Source organism: Elephas maximus, chromosome 12 (genome assembly GCF_024166365.1).
Source record: "Elephas maximus indicus isolate mEleMax1 chromosome 12, mEleMax1 primary haplotype, whole genome shotgun sequence".
NCBI classification, from domain to species: Eukaryota; Metazoa; Chordata; class Mammalia; order Proboscidea; family Elephantidae; genus Elephas; species Elephas maximus.
Genome location: NC_064830.1, coordinates 83,377,021 through 83,391,678, shown reverse-complemented (window position 1 = coordinate 83,391,678; position 14,658 = coordinate 83,377,021). Strand labels below are relative to the sequence as shown.

General features: G+C 47.8%; 1 protein-coding gene across 2 annotated transcripts in view; it reads right to left on the bottom strand.

Moving 5' to 3' along the window:
- SCNN1G (sodium channel epithelial 1 subunit gamma) overlaps positions 1-14,097 on the bottom strand; it is a 34,517-nt gene extending 20,420 nt beyond the window's left edge. For both annotated transcript variants that reach the window (XR_007519653.1, XM_049904216.1), the window contains exons 1-6: positions 14,006-14,097; positions 9,033-9,396; positions 6,548-6,860; positions 4,894-5,084; positions 3,809-3,912; positions 2,677-2,840 (exon numbers count right to left, since the gene is read on the bottom strand). Coding sequence is in view for 1 of the 2 variants with exons in the window: in XM_049904216.1 (XP_049760173.1) it covers positions 2,677-2,840; positions 3,809-3,912; positions 4,894-5,084; positions 6,548-6,860; positions 9,033-9,349 (1,089 nt within the window). In the remaining variant the exon portion in view is untranslated. The remainder of the gene's footprint in view (positions 1-2,676; positions 2,841-3,808; positions 3,913-4,893; positions 5,085-6,547; positions 6,861-9,032; positions 9,397-14,005) is intronic.
- Between the last annotated feature and the right edge of the window lie 561 nt (positions 14,098-14,658).

The window sequence follows — 14,658 nt, the reverse complement described above, 5'->3', positions numbered from 1 at the left end:
TCAACATGCTCGCTATTCTGATCAGGAGACTGGTGATATCTTGATGGACAGGGGACTTGGTAGTCCAGCTCCTTAAGATAACCTTAAGATACTCCCAGGTTTTTTCAAGCCAGTGTTTGAGGAGGTTGGGGCTCAGGAGTGCTTTTTTTTTTTTTTTCTGGAGGTGGGGGGCAGGGGGCAGGGGGGCAACCAGCGTTCATGCAGCCCAGGCTGGTACTTACAAAGCCTCTAAACCACAGGTCTCCCAAGAGCACCCAGATTGCCATCCTGATGGTCCCCCTTGTTCATGGCTGTCTTTTTGATGGGGCACCAAGGAGCCACTACAGCCATGGATTTCCTTTGTAATAACACCATGTCAATTCATCATCTCTGCTGTCCCTCCTTAAAGATCACTTCCTCAGGAAAGCATTCCTCAATCGCTCCCAAAACCGAAACCAAACCCGTTGCCATTGAGTTGATTCCAACTCATGGTGACCCCATGTGTTATAGAGTAGAACTGCTCTATAGATTTCTCTTGACTGTAATCTTCACAGAAGCAGACTGCCAAGACTTTCCTCCAGGGCGCCCCTAGGTGGGTTCAAATCTCTAACCTTTAGGTTAGTAGTCAAGCGTAAGCTATTTGCTCCACCCAGAACTTTTGACTGCCCCGAGTCCCCATAAAAAAAAGAAAGGAAGAAAAAAAAACCCAGGCTAGGCCTCCCTATGACATGCTTTCATACATTCTGCATTTCTCCTTCATAGCGCTTATGGCCATTATAATTAGTCTTTTGTGTAATTGCTTCACTTATCATCAGTCCTCTCTGCTGAGCTCTAAGCTTCATTACTGTTGAATGCATAAATGATGGATGGATGTACGAGCCCTCAATACCCATAACCCAATACACAGCCATGGTTTGTGGCGGTGCTGAACATTTTGTGTTATTATGGTATCACTGTAACTTGAGAAGTTGCTTCTCCCCTAATTCTGATTCTCCCTACATTGTTTCAGCCTTCTAAAGTTGAGGTTACCAGTTGCTGCCCCTTGGACTAACCACTGGATTTTGGTTAAAAAAAAAAAAATGTATATATATATGGGTCCTGGAGCTCATGTCCCAGAGACTCTGATTTAGTAGATCTGAGTCTGATGATCAATCAGGTTTGGGAAGCACTGCTCTGCAAGACAGATTTGTGAGGAATGAAGGCTAAGAAGTTGAGCTTGGAACATTAAAGTTGGACATAAATAAAGGCATGAACAGTGAAAAAAAATGCCACCATGGAATACAAATTAAAATTACAGTTGATACCATTTTTCTCCTGACAGAGTAGCAAAGATCAAGTTGGAGATATACTGTGTTGGTAAGAGTTTAGGAAGCAGCTTCTCTCACATATTGCTGATGAGGCTGTAAATCGTACAAACTCACTGGAGGGCAATTTGGCAAATACACACACTGTCTGACACACTTTCAGAAGTCATCCAGCAAATATATATCAAATCCCACCGTTGTTTTTAGTAGCAAAAGCCTGGAAACGACCTAATGTCCATCAATAACTTATCCACACAATGGAATATTATGGGGTCTTTAAGAAGAGAATGAAACAGATCTACAGATATGGAACCATTTCCAAGCTATAGTGTCTAAGTGAAAAATGGAGCCAGACAGTATTAAAAGGAGAAATGCTTGTTCCTATAGGCATGCACGTGAATAAGACTAAAAAATCTCTGTTAAGACACAGAAGCCACAGCGATGATCTTTGTGGGGAGGAAGGAGGGGTCTGGAGGTCAGGGATGGAGAGGAGATACACTTGGCATCATATATTCCTTGGTGTGCTTTGGTTTGTTTTTTTTTTTTTTTTTACTGTGTGAGTATATTCCCTTTAAATAAGTTCTTAGTAATCATTCTAGTATAAGAAGAAAGAGAGAGAGCAAGAGAGAGAGAAAAAGAGAAAGACTGGAATGTAAAAGGGAAAACCATAAAGCAGTGGGGTGGCCAGGGCCCTGAGAGCGCCTGAGAGCATGCTTCTCATCTGGCCCTTGTGCTCCCTGTGGGCATGGCTTACTCAGGAATTGGAGTCTGCAGCCCAGATGTGCTTCTGCTGACAGGTATGAGTGTTCTCAGCACCCAAAGAGGTCAGAGAAGGTCGAAGACTTGGAGGGAGAGGGAATTCTTGGTAAATGAGGTGAAATTGATGGAAGTGTGATAGGCTAAATAGATCTTTGATGGCCCAGTAACTTTCCATTAGCCTTAAATAGCTTTTACATAACCCGTAACCAAAAAACCAAACCAAACCAGTTGCCACTGAGCCAACGCATGGCAATCCCACGTGTTTCAGAGTAGAACTGCACTCCATAGGGTTTTCCAATGACTGTGTTCCCACAAAGTACGTAAAATATATAGTTAGTGCCTGATGCCTGGCATCCAGCAGAGGTTCTATAAGTGCTGGTGTCCTTTTTTGGAATAAGAGAGGCTCCTTAAATTCTTTCCCCAAATGGCATCCTGTTCTTGTTCATCCATACAGAAGATACAAGGGCAGTTTTTCATGTAATTACTGGAATAACCATTTGGGTAACCATTGGAAAAGACAGGACCGTGCTTCCCTTTAGAACCAACACTCTTTTCCATAAGCTGCATCTCACTGGTTATCCTTGAAGAAAGTCTGTCCTCCTTGCCAAGCCTGCAAGTTGGAATAGTCTCTTACCAAGTGCATTCCTATGGAGGTGGCCGTTGCTGTCTCAATCTCTGTCCCCACGTCCTCGATGAGGGGGTATTCATCCTGCTGATGGACAATCACCTTAGCTCCCGTGGAGGACACCAGGAAGGGGTTATATTCCTCTTCATTTATGTACAAGATGACTTGCAGTCCTGGGAGGATAAGGCAGCTTGATGAAGTCAAAGGCAAGGCACCCATTCCCTTGGGGTAACTTACCTCTCTCACTTCCTTGGGAGCCTCAAACCCAGAACCCAGGCATTTCCAACAAGTGAGAGGTAGATAAGGGCTAGTAGGGAAGCTCCATGAGGGTAAGAGTTGTACTCAACTTGCTCACTGCTATATCCCTGGGGCATAGCACAAAAAAACAGGGGCTCAAAAACAGTATGACTACCCACAGTCCTTGCTAAGCATAAGTCAGGGAACTGCTACCCTGCCTGAGACCTGCCTTGCCATGTGTTCCTTTGAGTTGTGAAGTTCTGCTGAGCATCCAAAGGGAGTTGCAGCACCATGGCTGCTTAAACCCCTGGCGAGAGTGCCCAGGGAAGAAATGAATCACTAATGGTGAATCTCATCACTGGCATGGCTTCTCTCCCTGTTCCTCCATTTGTCTCCTGCAGTCTATTCTGTACCCAGGAGCCAGAGTGATCTTTTAAAAATGAACATCAGATCAGGTCATTCCCTTCCTTGAAACCCTCCAATGGCATCTCATTAGACACATGAGAAGGCCTGCTGTCCAGGCTATGATGATGCAGCCCGTGCTTACCTCTCCCTCCTTATCTCCTCCCAATCTCCCACTCCCTCAATAAGCTCCAAGCGCACTGGTCTGTTTCTAGAGCACATCAAACTCATTTACTTCTCAAGGACTTTGCACTTGCTAGTCCCAAGACAAGGAACCCAGTCACCACCAGGGAAGTCAAAAAGGAAAACAGACGCACATAGGGAAGGAAGGAACCAACATGGATACTGATGGAAACACTGCAGAAGGAAAAGTGGTATTCCTGGTTTTAAGTGGTGAGACCTTGCATTTCTAGAAGGTTCAAGTCTCCCCAACTGTCCTGTGCTACCGTGCTCACTGTTAGAGACTGGGCCTTCAGAAACTTCTTGGTGCAGATTGCCTTACCATATTCACTGCCCCCCATGGAGGTGCTGAGGACAGTGTCATTGATTCGACTGTTGAATGTGTAGCAATTCCCATGCATTGGATGGTGGAAAAGTGTGAAGTTCCTATGGAGGAAGAACAAGGGTCAGAAAATGCTATGCTGGGAACTCCTCGATTGTCTAAGCTGAAGTCTGGATGGACAGCGCTAAAGGAGCCAACTCTCTTCTGTTGACTATGGATGATAGACAGGCCCTCATCTTCCCTCTGATGAATTCTCACACAAACAAGGTCCCTCACCAAGGCTGACACACACTGATGTGGAATTAGACTCTACTTTCTGTTCTTCCTCTTAATTCTCTCACCTCCATCTCCATACTGACTTCCCATTCCTTGGCCATGTGTCTGTCCCAAATTTTCCTACTCTTGAATTTCTCAGCCAACACTTGGTATTTTTCCATTTGAATTCCCAGTCCTAGGAAATGACCACCAGTGAAGGAATCACATCATATGTGCTCTTATACTAACTTGAGAACCTAGTCCTCAGGGAGACATGATTCCAATTGCTCAATCCTTGCAAGGACCAGTATATCTATTAACATACAGAAAGGTTAGAAAGACTTAGCATTGAAAAAGAATTAAGTAAGTCTTTCAGACAAGCAGGGACACTTTAGAATATTCCACCCATCCCTCAGTCACCACCAGGGATCTGACTGTTATCATAAAGGTAGAAATGTCTTAATGCTCACACATCTATACGTAGGTCTTCCTTCCTCCTCCCCTCCCTTACTTCTTTTCTTCCTCCCTTTCTAGATTGCTGGTTCTTAATCATTAGTATGCATGATGGTAATATATAAGGTTGCATGTACACAATCAGCTATTCTGTGTTTTTATTTGTAAGTTAATGAGTTCAAGGATATTTTGACAATATGCTGTGTACACCTTACTCACTGACTTTAGAACTTAGCTTTTGTGTAAGCCCTTTTCCAAAGGGCAGGGTCAGCAACAAGGGCACTTTTTCCTCTGAGACCTATAGTTGAGCTGTACAAGAGACCTGACAGTCAGAGCTGCCAGTCCTTGGAGGCTGAGATGACCCTCCTTCTCCTGACCTGGCATCACAGGACACCCCATCAAAGAAGCAGGTAACCAGCAGTTCCTCGGCAGAATAGCTCATGTTGATTTTCTTCTCTAGAGGCACCTGTGCCATGATATTCATGTAGTGCAGCTTGTACCACTCCTGAATGGCATTGACCCCTGAGCTGAAGGTATAGGTGGCACAGTCGGATGTGTCATTTGAACACTGTGAATAAAAGGAGACACCAGGTTGAAGCCATCAGCTCTATCACTGGCCTTCAGACGGACTGGGAGGGTGAGCAAATGAGACTCAGGGGAGTAGGAGGAATAACTGGGGTGAAGATGGGTTTTTTCTCACTTTTGAGGACTGGGAGAGATCATTCTCAAGTCCCAAGGACCAAGAAGGGGCTGAGCAAGGAAGGATAAAGAGCCCAATTCTCATGACTCCCTACTATCACCCACCAGGCGAAAAGCAAAACTGGCTTCTTCAAGGTCCCCAAATATCCAGGATTCGGCTGATTATTCCTACCAAGCTCCTACACAAACCTCCCCATTTCCTATTGGGTTAGCAGTTAAGAAATCTGGATTCTAGCCCAGACTCTGACACTACATCTCTGTGGAGCTTTGAGCAAGGCATTATGTATCCATTATTTCCTCCATAAAATGTTGACTAAAATATCATCTTTCCCAACCTCACATGGAAGTTGGGAGGACCAGCATAATGAGAGCTTTCCAGGGAAATTGTGGTTCATTCCAAATGTTCCCATCATCAAGAGCTTGGAAACTCTCCTTAAAAGGCAGACATCAGGGGATCAGAAACTTGGTATCTAGGAGAACCTTGTAGATGTCTTATGGAAGGACCCAGGAAGACTTTGGCAAGTCTCAGTGATTTAGAGGAGGGGCCACTTTCTGGATTTTTGAATGGAGTCATGGGGCCTCCCAATCTATAATCAAGGTTACAACGGAGATAGAAGTAGCTCTCATCCTCCAGAGGTATGTCCCCATGGAGAGGCTGGGAAATGATTGAATTTGTCCAGGAAGGTAACAGAATTGGTTTTTGGTGAATGGCTACTTCCTGAGAGCCCCTCAAGTGGGACCAAGAAGGGGAAATAAAAAGTCAAGCCACAGCTCTTCCTGAAGACAAGTAATCCAGGGAACATTTGGTGTTTCAGCTGTTCATTATCTATTTTCTTCCTTCTGTTTTTTCCAGGCCAATTTTGCTTTGAGGGAGTTTTCTTCCCACCTTTAGATACAATCCGGTGAGACTGTTCACCAAGGTGCCTCACCCTCCCTCAGCCAAGGGGTGATCAGGTGACCCAAGCTAGGCAAATTAGATGGTCCCAAGATGGAATTTGAGTCTTATGCATGAACGAAAAGATTGAAAAGAATGGAAGCTTATTTAACCCAGCAGCAGTATCTGAAATGACTTTCCATCATTTCTTATCACATAGATCCCGGAATCTTCCCTGACTTCTGTCCCCTGAGAGGTCTTCATGAGCTACTAGTAGCCTTCTAAGAAACTCTCTTCTGCTTAAGAAAAGAAACCTGAGTCGCTTTCAGTTGCTTGCATCTGAATGACCCCAACTAAGTGTATTTTAGTTCAATCAGAAGAACTATAAGGTGTAATGGTGAAGGAGAAGGCTCCTTGGACCCACTCTCTCCAGCTAACCTGTGAGGAATGAATCTTACCAGTTTGAATCCCACCACCTGCTTGGACTGCTGAATCTGCATGACATCAGAAGCCTTGTGAACGATGGTCCCGCTGACTCTCCGCTTTCTCCCCGTGAGGAAGTCCCTGGCCACCTTGCTTGTCTCATCCTCATCGAAGAACAGCAGTGGGACTGAGTTGATGAATTTGGGGCGCATGCCCTCCCAGGATGAATTCCAGGACTCTGCCTCTCTTCGCTTTCGAGACTTAATCTCCGAAAAGCCAAAAAGGGTCTTCAAGGCCCCTCTGGTCTCCTGTTCCAAGTCGGATAGAAGATCCTTCACTACACTGTACCTGCCAAGGTAGGAAGAAAGAGTTAAGGAGGTGGAGCTTCTGTGGCAGCCCTCAATGCCCATCACAGAATACGACACTTCCCCATGCTGCTGTCCGTCATCATGTGTCAGTCTTGTGCTCATCTTCTCTGCATGCTTGATCAAGGAGACAAGTTCCTTTACAACTTGCTCCATCTAAAGTGACTATCACGTGTGACCTTTGTGTGACTTCCTGTGGGTTTACCTTTGCTACTACTGCCTGCTTGCTCTCAGGGTGTGTTGATGAGTTTGCCCCAACCAGCATTTCTGGAGTGGTGACTGTCAGGTGCCTCCCATAAACCAGCCACAGTGAGGACAGGCAAATAATGTAACTGGGAGTCTACTAAGGAGTAGGGAGTAGCTCCATCACCATCTAACACACTTCGTCCCTGCCCACTGATTCTTCTGGAATCAGTATTGGGAAGGAAGAAGATATAACTGTTGCCTTGGCAATCCCCAAGAACACAGAAGAATGATACAAGAGTTGACTGCATGAAGCTCAGTGACACCATCTTTTAATTTTTACAATACCAAATGGTCCCTGCTTCCCTCTTAACTCTTCCCTCTTTCCTCTATCCTTCTTGCTCTATATGTAGGCAGACTAGCCTAGCAATCAAGAATATGAGCTCTAGGGACAAACTGCCTGGGTTCAAGTTCCTCATTCTCTTACTGGTTGTGTGACCTTGGCCAAGTCACTTCACCTTTCTACGCCTCAGTTTTCTCATCTGTAAAATATATATGTAATTGGTATCTATTATTAGCAGCCCTGGTAGCATAGTGGTTAAGAGCTTGGCTGCTAACCAATTCACCAGCCACTCCTTGGAAACCCAATGAGGCAGTTCTACCCTGTACTATAGGGCCACTATTAGCCAAAACTGGCTCGACAGCACCTAACAGCAACTACAATGTAAGCTCCATAAGGGCAAAGACTGTGTTTGGATGGTTTCAGTCCTCTGCCTCAGAACCTAGAACAGTGCATGGCAATTCAGATGCTGACTAAATGATTATGGAACAAATAATGAGAGGAAAGGAGGAAGAGGGGGAGGAGGAGAGAGAAGGAGGAAGGAGGGAGTGAGAAAAGAAAAACCACTTGGAGTTAGAGGATGAGCCTTAGTCCTGATCGTGATCTCAAGCTTGGGCGCCAACTCATTGATGACTCTGGACAAGTTAGTTTCCTTTGATAATCTTCCTCCCCCAGCTCTTCCCTTCTTCCACCCCCATACCTGCTCTGACAATTCTTCCGGGTTCAGATCTGCCTCACAGATCAGTTTTCAATAATCCTGAGGATTCCAATGACCCATTTAGAACAAGTCCTGTGGCGGACAAGAGGGTATTACCAAGGGGTGGATCCTGCCCAGAGCCCAAAGATCTCAATTAGCCGGGCTGGGCCACCCAGATGAGGGTTTGGAGCAGCCAAGATACTTCCAAAGTCACCTGGGTGTCACTTCTGAGTCAGCCTGGAGCTCATGTTTTGGGGAGAGTGAGGGTGTGAGCTTGGAAAACCCAGGGGGGAAATGGCTAAGCTGGGCTTAGTGTGGTTGTCTGTGAGTGGGGGAGGCTAGTTCATTTCAGGCCTTACCCCCAAGCAGAGGCTTACTGGGGGAGGCGGTAAAGGGGGAGCACTTGCCCCTGGCGAGAGTCCAAGGGGACGCCTGAGGAGGCATGGAATGACATTCTGAGGCGCCAAAATAGGAAAGGCGCCTGACGGAGGCAGCCCTAAAAGAGGAAGAAAGGCGTTTCTGGTGATGCTTCGCTGCTATCAACGTCTATTTAGCTTGAAATTGGGGTGGGAGCACAATTTAGAGATTGCCCTTGGGCGCTGGAATGGCGGGGCGGGGGAGCAGCAATTTAAGAGATTGCACTTGGGCGCTGGCTTGTTACCCTCGCTACGCCCCTGCCCCCAAGCGAAACTGGTCCTTGCAGCTTTCTCTTCCCGCCCTCCCGGAGCCCGCCCATCCACGAATGGACCGAAAACTTGGTGCAGATTTAGAACCTGGGAGAAGGCAGTTTACAAAGGTTGGCAACGAATGCATCTGTCTAAAAAGTCTGTCTGCAGACTGGGGTCGCCCCGCAGGCTGCCAGTTTGTGACCTTGGGGAGGCGCCTTAGCATTTGGAGCGCACCGGGCTTGCCGCATGTCTGCTCCTGCCTCTTACTTGTAAGGGTTGATGTTGCAGATGGTGACAGCGGGAAAATACAGCTTCTGGAAGTGGACTTTGATGGAGACAGAGACGGTGTAGAAGGAGAGGACGAGGAGGGCACACTGCCAGAAAATGAGGGCCACGGCGGTCAGCGTGAACAGAATCCAGAGCAGGCGGCGGAGGCGGCCGCGGGACACCACGATGCGCCGGCAGCCGTGGGTGTTGGTGTTGAGGCAGTACCATCGCATCAGCTCTTTAATTGTAGGCGCCTGGGGCCCCGTCACAGGCAGATTCTTCTTGATTTGGGCTTTGATTTTCTCTCCGGGAGCCATAGCTAGCTGGGACTTGGAGGGGCAGGCAAGCTGGAGGGGCAGGCAAGCTGGAGGGGCAGAGAAGAAAAGCAGGTGAGCGCGGGTGCTTCCCAGCGGGGCCTGGGAAACACCAGCCCACGCACCCTCAGAGGCCTCCTACATTTTCTCCTCTGTGGGCTGGACAGTCTGCATTCTGAGGCCTTGGCCCTTTCTCCAGGATATTTGTTTTTGGCCACAGCAGCTGCCAGAGGCTGCCTCCTCCTCTTACAGCCCCTCGGCCTAGCTCTGTGGGGGCTGGGTGGGGTTTAACCCGTGAAGGACCGCGGAAGGCCCTTTCGCCTGGGTCCCTGGGGCAAGAGCCCTCAGAGCAACCCCAAGTGGCCCTCTGCACCTCTTATTCCCCTCCGCTGTGATTAGGGGAATTGCAACCCGACCCCTGTGGCCTCTGTTAGCAAGCCCTCCTTAAGGGTGGCATTCCTAGCTCCCCTGGCAAGGGCAAGGGCTGGGAAAAGCATTATCCACAGAGGAGATCTGCCAAGACCATTTCCCCCCGCAGCCACCTTAGATCATTTTCCGTCCCTTCCTGGTCGTATCTTTCCCAGTCCTTTTTTCTTCTACCTTCTTGTAAATGGAATGATTTCTGTTTCATTTCTCTTCTTTACACTTAAGCTGTTGGCACACCGAATGTAACAATAGCCTACAATGATTGGCCACATATTTGCCAGGTGCTGTGCCAGGTTTCCTTGATTCTGAGATACCACTAATTTTAGAAATGCACCTTGATTTAATACCAGCTTTTTTTTGGGCGGGGGGAGGGTTAGGGGTTGTTGGAAAGCAAATAACCACATTCATCAATATATAAGATGCATTGGAATTACAGAAAGTTTACAATGTGAAATAATGTTCATTTTATATATAGTTTCATGCCATATTTATAATATAAAGAGTTCATTAATCGTATGTATGTATTCTCTTTCTGTCTGTATATATGTGTATATATATATTAAAAAAATTATATACATAGTCTATATTATATATAGTTCATTTCATGTTTCACCAACCCTGAGGTAGGCATACTATTCTTATCTCCATGCTACAGAGGAGGAAAATGAGCTCAGAGAGGTGGAGTAACTTGCGCAAGATCACACAGCTAATAAATGAAGAAGCTGGATTGGAACTTTGCAGCCTTAACTGCCATGGTGTATGCCTTTGAGGGTCTGGTATTATGCTGGGTGCTACTCGTCCTTCCCCAAGCAGTTAATTAGCAGCACTTGGGACTAAAGGGAAAACCTGGTGGCTTAGTGATGAAGAGCTCAGCTGCTAACCAAAAAGTCAGCAGTTTGAGTCCACCAGGCACTCCTTGAAAACCCTGTGGGGCAGTAGTATTCTGTCCTATAGGGTCGCTATGAGTCAAAATCAACTCAATGGCAACGGGTTTGGTTTAGTTTGGTTTTAGGACTAAAGATAGGAAGCAAGAGAAGGGATGCTGAGTGATTTAATTTTCGAACTTTAAACAGTAAATGTGACCACTTCCCAAGACTTGTGGTATTGAGGGTGCACGTATGAAAGCTCTGTCCCTTATGCTTTCCACAGGTGATAGAGGCACATTAGGACATAGTCTAATATGGTGTGGGAGGGAAGCCCTGTGTCCCCAGAGGGCTTGTGTCTGGGACAAGGACTTTGATTTAACTCATCCAGTTCTTCAAGCAGGATTCTGGACTTGAGTTGTAGCTATCCTGAACCCCAGGGATGTGGGAGGCTTTGGGACGCTTTCAGGTTTATGATGCTAGTGGATTTCAGGTTTCTGATGGAAAGGAAATACGGTGCTGGGGATGGAGCTGAGATGCCTAGAGGCAGCCAAATGCCCCAGGTCCTCCATAGACTTAAGGTTCCCCTTGCCCCAGTGTCGTGGATTGAATTGTGTCCCCCCAAAATATCTGTCAGCTTGGCTAAGTCATGATTCCCAGTATTGTATGATTGTCTGCCATTTTGTCATCTGGTATGATTTCCCTATCTGTTGTAAATCCTACCACTATAATGTTAATGGTTAGGGGCATTTATATTGATGAGATCTACAAGATTAGATAGTGTCTTAAGCCAATCTCTTTTGAGATATAAAAGAGAAAAGTGAGCAGAGAGACCGGAGGAACTCATACCACCAAGAAGGCAGCACCAGGAGCAGAGCAAGTCCTTTGGACCAGGGGTTCCTGTGTGGAGAAGCTCCTAGTCCAGGGGGAGATTAATGAGAAGGACCTTCCAGGAGAAAGTCTTCCCCTGGAGATGACGCCCTGAATTTGGACTTCTAGCCTACTAGACTGTGAGAGAATAAATTTCTCCTTGTTAAAGCCATCCACTTGTGGTATTTCTGTTATAGCAAAACCAGATAACTTAGACACCCAGGAACTAGTCTTGTGATTTTGCTGGCTTGAAGAAAACCATCTCTGACCCTCAAAATTATATTATTAGCTTCTTGGCAAGAAGAATGTAATTTATTTCATTTTGTTGTTTAAAATATTGCATACCCCCACCTCCTCCCTCACTACAATCCCAAAACAAAATAATTAACAAGTTTGTTTTTAAAACCTAGGTCTAGGTTCAATTTCCTGTCAAATAAAACTGCAGTCCAGGGAAAGTTTCCTCCACTGTGAGTGCTCCACAGAAACTGTGGTTCTGGAAGCTTCTGTCCCCAAACCTCAGTCTTCTCACTGAAGAGAACCCCCAGAGGTCCCTCTGCCCCACCAGCCCCTTCCCCACAGCTTAAAACCCTCCCCTCCGTGCAATGAATCACCACTATTATCAGAGGTACCCACAGGTAAAAGAAAGAAACCTATTTTGCTCATTACAAAACAGGTAACTGTTCACACACATAATATTCAACTTCAAAACAAAACAAGGTTGTAGTTACTAGGTTGTACTACTTGATTAAATACGATGCCTTGTGGAGTGTTGAGATGCACCACTCATTCTTCTAAGTACTTCACAGGTATTACCTCATTTAATTGTCACAACACTCTTCTGAGGCAGGTATCAGGATTTTCCCCATTTTACAAATGAGGAAACTAAGGCACTGTCAGATTAAGCAGCAATAGCAATCATAGCGGTGACTCTTTACTGACGCCTTACTCTACTCCCAGGTGCCCTGGTGTGCAGTAACTAAGAGCTTGGCTTATAACCAAAAGGTCACCTGCTCCTTGGAAACCCTCTGAAGCAGTTCTGCTCTGTCCGATAGGGTCGATATGTGCTGGAATCGACTCAGTGACAATGAATTTTTGTTTTTTGTTTTCTTAACTCTACTCCCAGGGATCTTGCTAAGCCCCTTTTACACATTGTCTTATTTAATCCTCAATACAATTATATAAAAACGAGCCCTGGTGGCCCAACAGTTAACTACTTAGCTGCTAACTGAAAGGTTGGCAGTTCAACCCACTCAGCGGCTCCACCAGAGAAGGATCTGGCGATCTGCTCCGGTAAAGATTAAACCAAAAACAAGCAAAAACAAAAACCAAACTCTTTGCTGTACAGTCGATTTGGATTCATAGAGAACAAGTAAAGATTATAGCGTAGAAAATCCTATGGGGCAGTTCTACTCTGTCACATGGGGTCGCTATGAGTCAAAATCAACTCCAGGGGCATCTAACAACAATGACACAATTATATGAGGTACTATTACTACCCCCATTTCATAGAGGAGGAAACCGAGGCTCAGAGACGTTAGGTAACTTGCCCAAGGCCACAAGGATAGGCTCCTGACAAGAAAAACCCTGGTTAAAGCCCTCTGCTGCTAACCGAAAGGTCGGTGGTTAGAACTTAGCAGTTACTCCCTGGAGGAAGATGTGGCAGCCTGCTTCCCTAAAGATTTACAACCTTGGAAGCCATATGAAGCAGTTGTACTCTGTCTTATAGGGTCACTGTGAGTTGGAATCCACTCCATGGCTGTGGGTTTAGTTTTTTGGTTTGCTCATGACAGGGACTCTCTATTGCACCCCCTTTGGCCTACCATGAAGGAACCCTAAGCTCCTGGAGGAGTGATTTGCCCCAAGTAGGGGACCAAGTTTGCATCGTGGCCAGGAGAGTCCCAGACCAGCACCGCTGGTCCCCAAAGCTGCCCGTCTACCATGCTTTGCAGAAATCGAGTCTCAGGCTCTGGGCGCCGGATGCCGGGTCCGAGCTCCCGCCAGGCGGGCGACTCCGCAGCCCCTGCCCACCCCGCGGGCAGCGACCCTACCGGGCGCTTCCTATGGCTGAAGCCGCCGGGGAAAATCCGACCAACCGGCTTCAGGTGTTCGCTTCTTTCTGCAACAACAATCACCCAGAGGAAACATTCCGGAGGTAAAATGAACAATCGCGGTCAAGTCCACGCGTCTCGACAGGGCCTGGACCGGGGCCTGGACAGACGCTGGGCAGGCGAGAAGAGGCGAGGCGCGTCCCGGACCCTCGCGGGCACCTCAGAAACTGTCCGGGCCGGGCTCTGAGCCCCCGGGCCGCGGCGTGGGTAGACGCCGGAAAGCTGGACCCCGATCGCCCCGCCAAGGTGTCCCAGCATCACCGCGAGGCGACCGGGGACTGATGCCTGTGTGGTCACGACTGCGCGGTCAGCGTCCCAGAAACCCCAGGGCCCAGTGGCCTCTTCGGTGCCAGAACCCCCGAACTAGTCCGACGGGACTCAGCTAAGCTCACCTCACTTGGTTCACAGGGTCCGGGGCTCGCGGGTGCGCGGTCTAGATGAGTTCTGTTCTGCTCCCCTTGCAACACGAGCATCCCCAGGCTGCTGCGGCCACTGCTCTTGAAGTTCGGACTTGGGCCCCGCGTCATAGCCCCGCCCCCGCAGGCCCCGCCCCCACCTGCCCAGGTAGATTCCCCAGGCTGCGGAGGATGTGCGGTTGTCCAGAGCGGGCCACGGCTCCGCAGCGCCCCCTGCCGCCTTGAGGCCGCTTTTAGATGCGCTCCGTGCCTTCCTCCGGCCCCGCGCAGCGTTTGCTGCCTCCGTGAGGTCACCATGCACCCTGCATTCCAGCTGGGTCTCTGTGGTGTCTTCCCCAGGGCATCTCGCAGCGTCCCCTGCAGCCCTATTAGTGCCTGAGCCCTCTCCTCTCGTCCAGATGACAGGAGCCCTCCCTGACCCATCACCTGGAGGAACCTCAAGCATCCTCCTTTGGCAGGCAGCGCCCAGCATCTTGCCCTCCGACTCTCTCCTGACCTAGAGCGTGGGTTTGCTTCAGTGTCCACCTGCATCCAGCTGTGGGCTGCAGGGACTGTTTAGCCAGGCCCCTCATCCTTCGGTCTCTTCAGCTACCTTTTTGCGGGGATAACTAAAAGAATTGAGGTTAGAA